Source organism: Pantherophis guttatus, chromosome 4 (genome assembly GCF_059756535.1).
Source record: "Pantherophis guttatus breed Tessera chromosome 4, ASM5975653v1, whole genome shotgun sequence".
Lineage (NCBI taxonomy): Eukaryota > Metazoa > Chordata > Lepidosauria > Squamata > Colubridae > Pantherophis > Pantherophis guttatus.
In genome coordinates, this window is record NC_142066.1 from 6824841 (window position 1) to 6840877 (window position 16037).

Here is a 16037-nt window from a genome sequence, read left to right on the forward strand (position 1 = left end):
CCTGGTAAGGCCTCCCTCTCCAGGACCCTCCTCTCTGGAAATGCCTTCGGTGCCCGCCGAAGGGCAAGAGATAGGGCCAGGGCCAAGCACTTCCATGCAGCCACCGGTGGACAGTGATGAGGGTAATGAGTCTTGGCTAGATCCCCGGCAGTGTCGCAGAAATAAGCGCGCGCAACAGAAGGAAAGGCGTGCCAGAGATTAGGCTGAGTCACTGGACCATACCCCACAGGATATAAAAGGGGGTGAGGTGGCCATTCAGACTCTGTGACGGACAAAACTAACTACTATCGAGTCACATTGCATCTTTGGAAACAACATTATCGGCCTTGGATTTATTTTATGAAACGGACAATTCTTGATTGTGTGTATTTTGTTTATTGAGTAAAAGCTCTTGGCAAGCAGCTACTGGGTTGCTGCCAAGCATCTTATTGGAAGAATTGGTTGTCTGCCAGTTTATTTAACCTCCAGGTGTCTGTTTGTGTGCGTGTGTGAGATGGGGACAGAACACTGTAACTTCTATGAGGGCTCAAAGAACCACCTTATAATTTGTTACCTGGTAAATCAGGAAATTCTGTTCTTTTTATTATACACTTGTTATCAGATCAACATGATTCAGTCTCCATGAAGGGAGCTAAATTTTGTTCTGCTGCATTTAAAATTAGGCAGAAATTGATTACTCACCACCAACTGTAATACACACATGTTTACATGCCTACCACACAAAGAACACATAAACTTTGCTTAATTGCTTTTTCTTAACTGCTGCTTGTTGTTTAATTGAGGTCTCAGCAGAATAATGTAGCACTTGGGGAAAAAGATACAAGACAGCAATCCACCACTGGATGCTAGGATGGAGAAGATCTCCACAGCCACCATATACTTCCCCTTTGTGCTCAGATAAGTAGGGACAAAAGTCAACCAAACACTACAAAACACCAGCATGCTGAAGGTGATAAACTTGGCTTCATTGAAAGCATCTGGCAACTTTCTGGCAAAAAAAGCCACCATAAAACTAATGATGGCTAGAAATCCCAAGTAGCCCAGGACAAGATAGAACATGACAGCAGATCCCACGTTACATTCTGCTATGATTTCACTGGTGAGGGAGTGCATATCCAGATTTGGGAAAGGAGGAGAGGTTGCCATCCACCAAGAACAAATACTTGCTTGAACAAGGGTGCAGGAAATAACAATGGAACCGGCCAGTTTTCTCCCCAACCATTTCCTCATGTTGGACCCTGGTTTGGTGGCCATGAAAGCTACAACTACGGTGATGGTTTTAGCTAATACACAGGAAACGGACACAGCAAAGATGATGCCAAAAGCACTTTGGCAAAGAAAGCAAGTGGTCTTCTTAGGCTGCCCCAAAAACAGCAAAGGGGAAAGAAAGCAAAGAAGAAGGGACAGAAGGAGTGTAAAGGTAAGTTCCCGGTTGTTGGCTTTGACGATGGGAGTGTCTTGGTACTTAACAAAGGTTCTAAGGACAAAAGCTGTAGTTATAAATAGGCTAATCCCAACCAAGGCTAAACTCATCCCTAATGGTTCTTTATGAGACAGAAAGTTTAAAGTCTTGAAAACACATCGATCTTGCTTCTTGCTTGGATATTGATCTTCTGGACAAGGGGAACAGTCAACCATATCTGGACATTGAAAAAAGAAACATAAAAAATTGACAATATGTGTCCAAGAGATATTTCCATGTTCTATTCAACATAATCCCTCCCTGTTGAACATTGTTGTGTTAACCTAGGTTGTGTTATCATTGTATGCTGTTGGTATTTAACCAAGCACTTAGAGTACCATATTTTTTGGACTATAAGATGCACTTTTTTGTCTCCCATAAGGAGGTGAAAATGTCTGTGCATCTTATAGACTGAATATTGCCAAAGCCCCACCCATCCACCAGCCATTTTTTGGCCTCTTCACCAGTGGTGGGTTGCCCCCAGTTTGAACCAGTTCGCAAGCTGACACTGAGCCTGTCAGCTGGAGAGTTGATAGCATGGGTTAAAGACCCAGCGCTGTGTGACAATGTGAGCTCCTGTTCCTTTACCCAGCTACTGCCCACTTAGCAGTTAGAAACCATGCAAATGTGAGTAGATAAATAGGTACCACTTTGGTGGGAAGGTAACAGCATTCCATGTGCTTGATCATACAGTCATGCTGGCCACATGACCATGGAAGTGTCTTCAGAGAATGCTGGCTCCCTTGGCTAAGAAATGGAGATGAGCACCTTGTCCAAATGTCAGACATGATTGGACAGGAAAAATTTTACTTTTTATGCACAGATATTGTTTTTAACCCTGTTGATTTCTCATTGATCTCACTGAAAAATCATTGTACTAGAAATTAGTTTTCTTCTTTGGATTTCCCAGACACATGGAAATGTATTAAAATGCTCCTGGCTAACCTGACATAATACTATATTTCCCCCAAAATACGACCTACTCAGAAAGTAAGTCCTAGCTTGATTTTTACATGTGCATCCAATATAAGCCCTACCCCCAAAATAAGCCCTAATTAAGGATAGGATAGGATAGGATAGGATAGGATAGGATAGGATAGGATAGGATAGGATAGGATAGCATAGCATAGCATAGCATAGCATAGGACAGGACAGGACAGGACAGGACAGGACAGGACAGGACAGGACAGAATAGAATTCTTTATTGGCCAAGTGTGATTGGACACACAAGGAATTTGTCTTTGGTGCCTATGCTCTCAGTGTACATAAGGAGAATAAAGTACATTCATCGAGAATAAAAAGATACAACACTTAGTGATAGACAAGGTTGCTAATAAGGCTATCAAATCGTACTAGGAAACAAATAAAAACAATATAAATTGAAAGATACCAGCAAGACACCCCTCCTGCGTGAGCTGCACTGGCTTCCGGTGGTCTTCGGGGTGTGCTTCAAGGTGTTGGTTACCACCTTTAAAGCGCTCCATGGCTTAGGGTCTGGATACTTATGGGATCGCCTTCTGCCACCGATAGCCTCCCACCGGCCAGTACGCTCCCACAGAGCGGGAGTTCTCAGATGCCGTTGGCCAGACAATGTTGGCTGGCGACCCCCAGGGGGAGGGCCTTCTCTGTGGCAGCACCTGTCCTCTGGAACGACCTGCCCCCGGAGATACATAGGATCCCAGATCTCCGTGCTTTTCGCCGTGCCCTTAAAACTTTTTTATTTCATCAAGCCGGGCTGGCTTAACCACCCCCCCCTTTAGATATTTTTAAATGTTAATTGATTTTAGTTGGGGTGTCTTAAATTTACTGGGCCAAAATTTGTTTAATTCTTTTTAAAAAAATTTAAATTTTGTATGTGATGTTTTTACTCTTGGCTGTTCACCGCCCTGAGTCCAAGTGGGAGAAGGGTGGTATAAAAATCGAATAAAATAAATAACATGATTATAGTCATAAGTGGGAAGAGATAGATACTAGTGAGGAAGAGAAGAAGAATAGTAACACAGTCTTAGTAAATCATTTGACCCCGCACACTCCAGGGTGCTCAGGGAAAAATTAAGCTAGGGTGGGGATGTAGGGGGTGGAGCTGCGCTACTGCTTACCTTTGGATGGTTGCAGCCAGCCGCACACATCTCGGCCTATTTCTTTCGCTGCAGCCAGCAAGGCTTTCCTGAAGGCCTCTGTAGCTGATAACAGAGCTCCAGATTGATCCAGGGATCTCTTATTGGCTACAGAGGCCTTCAGGAAAGCCTTGCTGGCCTTGCCAGATGAGAAGTTCCTGAAGGCCTCTGATAATGAAAAAGAGGCTTGTGGTGATGCACGCAAGTGCGGTGAGTCAGTGGACAACATTCCCGCCCCCCCTGGAAAATAAGTCCTGGTGCCTTTTTTGGTGGCAAAAAAATATATATAAGACAGGGTCTTATTTTCGGGGAAACACAGGTAACACATTTTGCACATGTTCGGTTGCATTAACAAGTGCTGAGATATTTTTTTGTACTATATTACCTACCTATTTGGTGTGAAATCTCCCCTTCTGGGCAAGGTGCACAATCGTAGCAGCAGTATTTCTCCCCTTCTTTCTTTTTCTTTTGGTATCCAGGCTGGCAAGGATCACTACACAGAGAAAAGGGCAGAACCTATCCATACATGTGAAAATAATTTAAGATAGAAAACCCGGTTTTCTTCATCATATATTCATACTCATCATACTCATGATTCAGTTAGGGCAGGTTAACTGCAGGTTAACTCTGCCCACTGCCAGGAGATCGATCCCGACAGGCCCAAGGTTGACACAACCGTCCATCCTTTTGAGATTGGTAAAATGAGGAGCCAGATTGTTGGGGGCAATACGCTGACTCTGTAAACCACTTAGAAAATGCTGAATGCACTATGAAGTGGTACGTAAGTGTTAAGTGCTGTTGCTACTGCTATTCCTCTTCATTTCAAAATATACCGTATTTTTCGGAGTATAAGACACACTTTTTTCCCTCTAAAAGAGGATGAAAATTTGGGTGCATCTTATACACTGAATGTAGCCCCACCCACCCGCTGGCACCCACCCTTTGACCTCTGCCTCCCAGCAATTTACTTCTTTGTAGCAAGCAGCAAATAGCAAACAGCCCATTTCTGCTTCAGCACAGCCTATTACCACAAGCAGTTGATTGTCGGTTGGATCGGCCTCCCGATCCTCAGCTGTTTCAGGCTGCAGGGATTGCCATTGCCTATTGCCACGTGGGACTCTGCTGTTTGCTGCAAGGAGGCAAATTGGTGGGAGGCTGTTTTTTTTTTTTTTCTTGTGCTAATCAGGCTGTGATGAAAATGAAACTAAAGCAGGCTGTTTGCTGCAACAAGACAAATTGCTGGGAGGCAGAGTCAGATTTTTTTTCTTGTTTTCCTCCTCAAAAAAGATAGGTGCATTTTATTTATTTATTTATTTATTTATTTATTTATTTATTTATTTATTTATTTATTTATTTAAATTTGTATACCGCCCTTCTCCTAGCGGACTCAGGGCGGTGAACAGCCAAAGCTAAAACACATGCAGATACAAAATTTAAAATTGTTAAAAGAATTATATAACTGGCCCAATTTAAAACAATTCAATTTAAAACCCCATGACAATTTAAAACTAAAAAACTAAAAAGACTAAAAAAGGGGGAGGGGGTTCACGCCAGCCCTGCTTGATAGAAAAGAAAAGTTTTCAGGGCACGGCGAAAGACCCGGAGATCCGATATCCTTCGTATCTCCGGGGGCAAATCGTTCCAGAGGACAGGAGCTGCCACAGAGAAGGCCCTCCCCCTGGGGGTCGCCAGCCGACATTGCCTGGCTGATGGCACCCTGAGGAGTCCCTCTCTGTGAGCCCGTACTGGTCGGTGGGAGGCTATCGGCGGCAGAAGTCCAGAGTGTCTTATACTCTGAAAAATATGGTAATTACCCATACAGGGCCAATTTCTAAACCAGAGGAAATGTCTAATCCATCAAATACTTTTTTCAGATAACGGAGCAGTGGATTTAAATTGAGATCATTCACCTGGTTGAAAAGCATGAGCCAGCTCTTTCTGTCTTGATACAAGCTGAAACTTTGCTCTTCTTTGGAATCTATTCTCCCAACTTTTACTTTAGTGAAGGAGTTATTTGGGAATGTGACCATCTTCATGATATCAAAACCAGTGGCAACCTCCATTTTATCATTAAAAGCCACTCTTTCTCCAGCTGAATTGTTAAAGGAAATGCCTTGAAGAAACCGGTGAAGCTGTCAGAAAAAAAAAAAAATAACAGCTAAAACATCACATGTAACACAGTGGGAAAATTGACACAAGCTACAGTTCCAGTGGTGGGGTCCTCCTGGTTTAACAACAGGTTCGGTGATCACACACTTTGTGAACGGGTGTCCGTGTGCACAGATTGAAAAAAAAATTTACTTCCGCGTTTCTTCGGAGGAGAAACACAGCTGAGGCACAGCAATCTGCTTTGCTGCGCGAATCAGCGGAGGAGATAAAGATAGGAAAATAGTGCAAGCGAGCGGATAGGTCTATCTGATCGTCGGGGAGAACCGGTTTGCTCCCAGCTGATCGTCAGAGCTACTGGTTCCCCCAAACCCACCCAAAATGGATGGGTCTGCGCACCTTCCGTCACGCGCTTAAGACTTTTTTATTTCATCAAGCTGGCCTGGCCTAAATCTTCTCCCCTTTTTAAATGGTAAATTTTAATTTGTTTTTAAATTATGGGGTATTTTAAATTTGTTCAGCCAAATTATTTAATTTGTTTTTATTTTATTTTAAATTTTTGTATTTATGTGTTTTATCTTGTGGCTGTTCACCGCCCTGAGTCCTTCGGGAGAAGGGCGGTATAGAAATTTAATAAAATAAATAAATAATAAATAAAATGGTAGAATCCCACCCCTGAACAGTTCACCTAATTGATCAACTTGTGGGAAGCCACCACCACCCCTCCTAGAAGAATGAAATAGTTTTGAGGAATATTTAAAAAAAAGTGTAGGTATAGGGTATCCTGCCTAAGATGGGGGTTGGACTAGAAGGCCTCCAAGGTCCCTTCCAAATCTGTTATTCTATTCTATAAACCAGTGTCCTAATCATCGGAGCCACCATGATCATTAATACCTGCCAAGGTTGAAGATCTTGGCTTGCCAGTCTCTTTCTTTTCACTGATGCTCGGTGAAGGGACCTAAATGAAGTCATGGCATGTAAAGCATGTGCCAACAGATAGACAGCATTGAAGATGCTGTAGCTGTAACCAGTCATCTGCATTTCAAAAACAGCATCTGGAAGCACCTCCAACCTCTCTACCCCAGTGCATACTTTATCGTGCTCTACTGATTCTTTGGAATTTGAAAACGTACAGTGAAAGGCTTGCTCCCAAAAATCCTTTAGGAAATTGTCCCCTTGTTCTGAGCAGCATTTTAGGTTCTGAAGATACGTCTGAAACCCGAGTGGTTCATTTGAAGGGACCTCAAAGGAAATGGTGCCTTGGAATAATTCTGAATCCCAGCTGGTGACAAGGCCCATGATGGTGAAATCAATTTGTGCAGTCACAATCCACAACTTTCCAATGGATGCATTTTCCTGATGAAAAGAATCTGGCTGAAACATTAGAGAACTTAGCCACATCACTGTAAGAGTTTCTCCATACACAACAAATATGTTGGCTCTGTTGTCCATGACATATTGATAAGTGCTTGAGGATACTTCGTTCATTTGGGTTAACGATGGCAAACGACTTTGGCTTGGAATTCTTTGTGTGAAGGCAGAACAGATTCCATTCTGGAAAAACAAATGTTCCAAGATCTTCAAGAAATGATCTCCGCTCTCGTCTCTCAAAACAATGAGTCCAACCCAGGTCCATCCAAAATGCTTCAGTAATTGGACAATTCCTGTATACTGATGGGCTTCGTTTGAGACCATGCGATAAAAGGAAGGAAACCGTGTTGAGTTATTTTGTTCCAAGGCAAAAGAACCATATGTGAGCTGAAAGGAAAGGCAGATATATTTGATTAGATTAGATTAACAGAGTTGGAAGTGACTTTGTAGGTCAACTAGTCCAACCGTCCACCCAAGCAGGAAACCCTACACCATTTCTGACAAATCTCTTCTTGAAAGCCTCCAGTGATGAAGCTCCCACAACTTCCAAAGGCAACTTCTGTTCCACTGGTGGATTGTTCTCACTGTCAGAAAGTTCCTTCTTATTTCCAGGTTGAATCTCTCCTTGATCAGTTTCCATCCATTATTCCTTGTCTGGCCTTGAGGTGCTTTGGAAAATAGCTTGACCCACTCCTCTCTGTGGCAGCCCCTCAAATATTGAAAGACTGCTCTCATGTCTCCCCTGGTCCTTCTCTTCACTAGACTAGCCATGCCCAGTTCTTGCAACTGTTCTTCATATGTTTTAGTGTCCAGTCCCTTAATCATCTTTGTTACTTTTCTCTGCACTTTTTCTAGAGTCTCATCATCTTTTTATAGTGTGGATGCTGTATTCTAGATGTGGTCTTACTAAGGCTTTATAGAGTGGTATTAGTACCTCCCTTGATCATCTCTCAGTCTTTGTGACTGCCTTTTTAGAACATGGAGCCTCGGATCATGATTTGAATGCCTTTCCTTCATTCATAAACAATGCTGGTCTATGGAGAAATGAAATAATTTCTACAAAGAGGATAATAATAAATAAATCTGCTCAAATTCATTCCTCTGGCTTATTTTTCTGTTCTTTAATTGTCAAAATCCATTAAACCACAATAACTTGGCTTCATTTTGAATAGTCAAACATTTGTTGCCAGTCAAATCTTTCTTCCTTTTTTCTAAATATTGAGTAATATTGAGTAATAATATTAATCACAATAGAATTCCCTATGCCTCCAGGTTTGAAATTTTGGGCTTGGACAATCTGGAACTGCGCCGCTTGGGGTCCGATCTAAGCATAGTACACAAAATTGTCTGCTACAACATCTTACCTGTCAACGACTTCTTTAGCTTCAACCACAACAATACAGAGGCAAACAATCAATACAAACTCAAGGTAAACCATTGCAAACTTGATTGCAGAAAATACGACTTCAACAACAGAGTGGTCAACGCCTGGAATGCTCTTCCTGACTCTGTTGTTACAGCCTCAAACCCTCACAGCTTCAACCTCAAACTGTCTACCGTGGACCTCACCCCATTCTTAAGAGGTCCGTAAAGGGTGTGTGCATAAGTGCACCAGCGTGCCTACCGTCCCTGTCTTACTACCCCCATTTATATGCATTTACTTCCTTTGTTCATGTTTACGTTCATACCTATACTTGTTATCTTGTACTTGTTTGACAAATGAATAAAATAAATTAATTAATTAAAATAAATGAATTGTTCCAAAAATAGAATAGAATAGAATAGAATTCTTTATTGGCCAATTGTGATTGGACACACAAGGAATTTGTCTTGGTACATACTCTCTCAGTGTACATAAAAGAAAAGATACATTCATCAAGAATCATAAGGTACAACACTTAATGAGTCATAGGGAACAAATAAGCAATCAAATCATATTAGGAAACAGTCAATATAAATCGTATGGATACCAGCAACAAGGTTACAGTCATACACTCATAAGTGGGAGGAGATGGTGATAGGAACGATGAGAAGATTAATAGTAATGCAGACTTAATAACTAGTTTGACAGTGTTGAGGGAATTATTTGTTTAGTAGAGTGATGGCGTGTGGGAAAAAACTGTTCTTGTGTCTAGTTGTTGTGGTGTGCAGTGTTCTATAGCGTTGTTTTGAGGGTAGGAGTTGAAACAGTTTATGTCCAGGATGCGATGGGTCTGTAAATATTTTCACAGCCCTCTTTTTGATTTGTGCAGTATACAGGTCCTCAATGGAAGGCAGGTTGGTAGCCATTGTTTTTAATAAATAAATAAAATAGTTCCAAAAATGAATTAAACACATATCTACTCCATCTTAATTCATAAACAAATCAGTATACCCTTCATAGTGGCATGAGAGTCAGTTAAGGCATCAGATTGCAAACAAGGAGAGTGTGAATTCCAGTCCTTCATTTGGCATGAAGCTAGCTGGTTGACTTTGGTTAAGTCACTCTTTCTCAATTCTAGGAAGGAAGCAATGGCAAACCACTTCTGAAATCTTGTCAAGAAAACTGTAGGGACTGCACAAGGAGCTGCTGATCCAGTTCTACAGAGGAATTATTGAGTCTGTCATCTGCACCTCTAGAACTGTCTGGTTTGGTTCTGCAACCCAACAAGACAGACACAAACTTCAGAGGATAATTAGAACTGCAGAAAAAACATTGGCTACCAATCTGCCTTCCATTGAGGGCCTATATACTGCACGAGTCAAAAAGAGGGCTGTGAAAATATTTACAGACCCCTCACATCCTGGACATAAACTGTTTCAACTCCTACCCTCAAAATGACACTATAGAGCACTGCACACCAGAACAACTAGACACAAGGACAGGTTTTTCCCAAATGCCATCACTCTGCTGAACAAATAATTCCCTCAACACTGTCAAACTATTTACTAAGTCTGCATTACTATTAATCTTCTCATCATTCCCATCACCCATCTCCTTCCACTTAGGACTGTATGACTGTAACTTTGTTGCTTGTATCCTTACGATTTATATTGATATTGTTTCCTGATTGCTTATTTGTACCCTATGACTATCATTAAGTGTTGTACCTTACGATTCTTGATGAACGTATCTTTTCTTTTATGTACACTGAGAGCGTATGCACCAAAGACAAATTCCTTGTGTGTCCAATCACACTTGGCCAATATTCTATTCTATTCTATTCTATTCTATTCTATTCTATTCTATTCTATTCTATTCTATTCTAGTCTAGTCTAGTCTAGTCTAGTCTAGTCTAGTCTAGTCTAGTCTAGTCTAGTCTAGTCTAGTCAAGTCTAGTCTAGTCTAGTCTAGTCCTTAGGCAGTCACCAGGAATCAAGACAACTAGAAGGGACAAAAAAAATGCATTTGAAGATCTTACCTGTGGAATTTTATAAAGGGTTAAGATGTCAGAAATGTGGAAGGAGATATCAGAGCCAAGTCCCCCAATGATGGCCATGAGGTTTTTCTGGATGTTGCATGCATAGTTGGGGACAAATCGATCAAATTTGAAGAGCAGGTCCAGTGTGGTCCGATAAGTCATCTTCTCATCATAATAACTATCATAGATGTGGAATCCAAGTGTGACATTGGGCAAGATCTGGGGATTTTGGTTGATCTCATTTACTGCAAATGCCAAGCCCAAGACATGTTGGTAGAACTTTGTCACTATGCTGAAAGACAGTTAGGTTCAGATTGTACAACCCATATAACTCTTTTTTTTTAATCAGTCTCTGGATCCATTTAACTTACTACAAGCAATCTAAAATTTGGGGCAAAAAATCAATAGAAGCAAAATGAGGTGTTGTTTATGTACAGTAGTGGCCAAAATTGTGGAAACCTTTTGGGAAAAGTGTATTTTCTAAAACTAGCTAATAACACCACTTTTTTTTTTGAGTAGTACCATGAAGTTATATATCAATGGAAAGATAATTTAATCAAGAATGTAATGCAGTAATGTTTATGAAGGATTTGCTATTAGAATAGCAGTTACAGTATAAAGAAGAAAAGTGAAACACATAGAAAGTACAAGATATACAAAAAATATCACCATAGAAAAAAATGAGATATACAAAAATTATCACCTCAGTTAATACTTAGTTGGGTAACCTTTTGCATGAATGATGGCCTTACAACGTCTTCCCATGGAGTGAACCAAGTCTTTTAGTTCTGCAGCTCTTATAATGTGAAACCAAGATCGAATATTTGCTTCTGTTAACTGGGTTTTATTGCTGGGTCGCTTCTGACTAACAAGTTTCTTTAATTGGCTCCATAGATTTTCAATTGGGTTAAGGTCTCGGCTATTCCCAGGCCATTCCAGTAGTGGAATAGGATTATCTTGAAACTCCAAAAAAAGTGGTGTTATTAGCCATCAAACCTCAAAAATACACTTTTCCCAAAAGGTTTCCACAATTTTGGCCGCTACTGTAGAATGACAGAGTTGGAAGCGATCTTGGAGGTGTTCTAGTCCTACTCAACCCCCTGAATGAGTAGGAGACTCTATAACATTAGAATAGAACAGAATAGAATAGAATAGAATAGAATAGAATAGAATAGAATAGAATAGAGTAGAGTAGAGTAGAGTAGAGTAGAGTAGAGTAGAGTAGAGTAGAATAGAATAGAAATAATAGAGTAGAGTAGAGTAGAATAGAATAGAATAGAAATAATAGAGTAGAATAGAATAGAAATAATAGAGTAGAGTAAAGTAGAGTAGAGTAGAAATAGTAGAGTAGAGTAGAAATAGTAGAGTAGAGTAGAGTAGAGTAGAGTAGAGTAGAATAGAAATAATAGAGTAGAGTAGAGTAGAAATAATAGAGTAGAGTAGAGTAGAGTAGAGTAGAGTAGAGTAGAATAGAATAGAAATAATAGAGTAGAGTAGAAATAATAGAGTAGAGTAGAATAGAATAGAATAGAATAGAATAGAATAGAATAGAATAGAATAGAATAGAATAGAATAGAAATAATAGAGTAGAGTAGAGTAGAGTAGAGTAGAGTAGAATAGAAATAATAAAGTAGAGTAGAGTAGAGTAGAGTAGAGTAGAGTAGAGTAGGGTAGAGTAGAGTAGAGTAGAGTAGAAAATAGAATAAAATAGTTGGAAAGGACCTTGGAAGTCATATAGTGCAAACCCTGCTCAAGAAGGAGACTCTATAACATTTCAGATAATGTTCAGTGATTTGGCACCCACAACTTCTGGAAAACCAGCCATTCCACTGGCTAACTGTTGTCACTATTACAATATTTCTCCTTAGTCCTGGGAAGAAGAATAGAATTATTGGATGAATTCAGTGACTGGAACCAAACCAAATAAAAATTATTTTGGAAGTAGTTACTTCAATTATAATGTCTTAGAGGAATCCATGGAGAGAACATAAGAGAGAATTTAGCTTACTTATTTACTCATTTCCCCTTTAATTTGTCCTTAGAAATTGTAAGAATAAGTTTGTTCCAGAGGGTGGAGGCAGTGACAATGTAGACACACTGAATAAAAGGATGTTGGCATTTGAAGCTTAAGGGAAAGGCACATTCCCATTTTCTTTTGCAATAGTCTCAGTTAAAAATGGCACTTCTTTGAATATCCTTATTTGTCACCATTTCTCCACCCAGTCAAAATCAAATAAGCCAAGTCTCCCAGGCCAATTACAACCTCAGCAGTGAAAAGTCTCATAGATTCTTTCCATCTCTGCTAATCTTGAATGGCACCTCTTGTGAGTGTCTCTTGAAAAAGGACAAAAATACATAAAAGGCAAGTAGCAATTCCAATAGCACTTAGATTTATGTACTACTTCACAGTGCTTTACAGCCCTCTCTAAGCAGTTTTACAGAGTCAGCATATGGCCCCCAACAATTGTGTCCTCATTTTACCGACCTCGGAAGGATGGAAGGCTAAATCAACCTTGAGCCTGGTGAGATTCGAGCTGCCAAATTCCAGGCAGCCGGCAGTCAGCAGAAGTAGCCTGCAGTACTGCACTCTAACCACTGCGCCACCGTGGCTCAAACACAGAAGTAAGCACAGAACTGGCATGTGTTCGCCGAGAATGAAAAATGAAATGAAATAGAATGAAAAATATGAAAAATGTAAACTGTCTCCTTCATTCATTCATTCATCCATTACATTTGCCTATCACCAAGTCTTATGATTTACAGAGTTGTCCAATCAATACCTTATTTCATAGAAAAGAGAATGGAGCTACTTCATTCATATTCATATTTATTTATTTTTGTATTTTTATTTTCATTTTTATTTATATGCCGCCCTTCTCCGGAGACTCAGGGCAGCTTACAAGGCGTTAAGCAATAGCCTTCATACTTTTGTATATTTTATACAAAGTCAGCTTATTGCCCCCACAAACCAGGTCCTCATTTTACCTACCTTAGAAAGGATGGAAGGCTGAGTCAACCTTGAGCCTGGTAAGAATTGAACTCGCAGGCAGCTGGAAGCTAAATACTACCTTTAACAGTAGCATTAGTCTGCTGCGCCACTCAGGCTTATTTATTCATATTTATTTGGTTTTCATATTTATTCGGTCTGACCTAAGCATAGTAAATAAAATCATCTGCTACAATGTCCTCCTACAAGCCAATGAATCCTTCAGCTTCAACCAAAACAATACAAGAGCATACAATAGATACAAACTCATGATAAACCGATCCAAACTAGATTGCAGAAAATACGATTTAAGTAACAGAGTGGTCAATGCCTGGAATGCACTACCTGACTCTGTGGTTTCTTCCCCAAACCCCCAAAACTTTAACCTAAGACTGTCTACTGTTGACCTCACCCCATTCCTAAGAAGTTTGTAAGGGGCGTGCATAAGTGCACCAGGGTGCCTACCGTCCCTGTCCTAACGTTTTCTTTTATTCGTATCCTTTTCATGTATTTATAATTATGTTTACACTTGTATCTGTCATAAAATACATGCTTGATGAATATTAAAAAATAAATAAAATAAAATAAATACTCTAAAGTCAGATCTGAGACTTTCTTACATTGGAAACTGGAAGCTCAGGTCCTGTGAAGGTTGCTTGTGGAAAGAAAGTTCATGAAAAAAGTACCACATCTGAGAAGTCACCCCACCTGTGAGGAAGTCACCTGGTTGGTACGATTCATGAGGGATGCAAAGGGAATCAGATGGATTGCAGACCCTTGCACTGATGTTGTTTTCTACGTGAGATAAAAGAAAGAACAAGACTCCTAATTTCATCATCTAGGTGCAGATTAGGTGCTCAGATGTCCATCAAGAACCTCATCACTAGGACTATATTTAATTCAAGCAAGCACCACGTTCAATGGTGAGAATGTCACATAGCATGGAAAGGAATTAAAAACAACAACAACAACCCACAGCCACATCTGTTGTCAGGGTTCCAAGCCTGCCATCTGTCTCTTCTCCCCAGTTAGCCCAGATGTGAATGGCAGGGTGGGGTAAATGGGTTTTATAACCATGTTTGAAATGACACATCAGCTGTTTTTCTTTTAACTTTGGTAAAGCTGTTGGATTTTGTTTTGAGAAGCAGTCATTATTATAATCCAGGTAATTGCAGGGAAGACAAATATAGTTGCAATTCATTGTCCCAATTCATTGTCCCATAAATACACGGGACAATCATGTATTGTCCCATGTAGTTATGGATCATGGTTATCCCAAAGGTGCTTTTTTTTTCAAGAGGCAACTGGACCTTGTTTGTTTTTCCTTGAAGATGTTTCGTTTCTCATCCAAGAAGCTTCTTCAGTTCTGACTGAATGGTGGGGAATGCAAAGATTTACACTCCTTGCAGTCATCTGTTTCATTAGCACCAGAGGTGGTTTTCAGCCAGTTCAGACTGATTCGCCTGAACTGGTAGTGGAAATCACGGGCAGGCCCGCTCACCTGCCTCGGCTCTATGCTATCCTATTTAGGCACGGATTTTTTTGAATGTTTATTTTTAAACAAACAATTCATCATTAATCAATCAGTGTATCATCTGGGTACAAAATTTTTTTGTGTCATCATATTCAACATTTATCATCATTTTCTTAGTACATCTTCCCTCTTATATTTAAATGTAATGTATTACAACATATTCTTCCCACATTTCTTATTTTTACATTGTCTGTATTCAGTCTCCATCCATTGATAAAATTGCCCCCATATGTTGTAATACCCCGATTCTTCCTTCCCTCTAATTGCTAATGTTAATCTACTTCATTTCTGCACATTCTAATATTTTCTTAATTAGCTCTCCCTTGGTAGGAATTTTTTCTGCTTTCCAATTTTGTGCAAATACCATTCTTGCTGTCGTTATTACATGTATAATCAAATATATATTTTCTTTACTAAATTTCTCCAGTAAGATACCCAACAGGAACAGCTCCGGTTTAAGATCAATAGATTGCTGTGTCATTTTCAAATTTTTGCCCAACAATTTCTCACTTCTGGACATGTCCACCACATGTGAGAGTACGATCCCGATGTCTGGTGGCATTTCCAACATTTAGTTGATTTATCTTGGAAGACTTTTGCCAAATCTTTCCGGTGACATGTGTCATCTATAAAACATTTTGTACAAATTCTCTTTATATGCTGTAGCCATTGTTAATTTGTAATTTAGGCACGTTTCTGAGGCTGAGCACATGCATGGAAAGATGCTCACATTTACGAACCGGTAGGGAAAGTAAGAAAATACCATCCCTGATTAGCACTCTTTCTCAGAGTGAACAGCCCTCTCTCAACAGAAGGAGAGGAATACAACACCAGCTATCTCCTGTTTACAACACAGTCCTTTCAGCAGTTCCAAAATGTTTCCACACCCATTTGCACCATTCAGGAGACTCTGAGGGCACAGATAAACCTCCAAAATGGCCTTAAGGACTCGCAGACTCTCTTTTCTGACAGTGAGAACAATCAACCAATGGAACAGAAGTTGCCTTCGGAAGTTGTGGGAGCTTCATCACTGGAAGCTTTCAAGAAGAGACTGGACTGC

The 16037-nt window shown here is 40.1% G+C and overlaps 2 protein-coding genes across 2 annotated transcripts; both read right to left on the reverse strand.

The window, feature by feature from the left end:
* Positions 1-451: 451 nt before the first annotated feature.
* LOC148113636 (vomeronasal type-2 receptor 26-like) lies at positions 452-15497 on the reverse strand. Its single transcript, XM_087892297.1, has 6 exons — positions 15413-15497; positions 14064-14238; positions 10458-10749; positions 5490-5711; positions 3969-4095; positions 452-1640 (listed from the first exon to the last, which is right to left on the reverse strand). Exons 1-6 carry the CDS (start codon positions 15495-15497, stop codon positions 742-744), a joined length of 1800 nt encoding a protein of 599 aa, XP_087748423.1. The 3' UTR covers positions 452-741.
* LOC148113637 (vomeronasal type-2 receptor 116-like) lies at positions 6523-7380 on the reverse strand. The gene has a single exon (XM_087891547.1). It carries the CDS (start codon positions 7378-7380, stop codon positions 6523-6525), a length of 858 nt encoding a protein of 285 aa, XP_087747673.1.
* Positions 15498-16037: the final 540 nt, after the last annotated feature.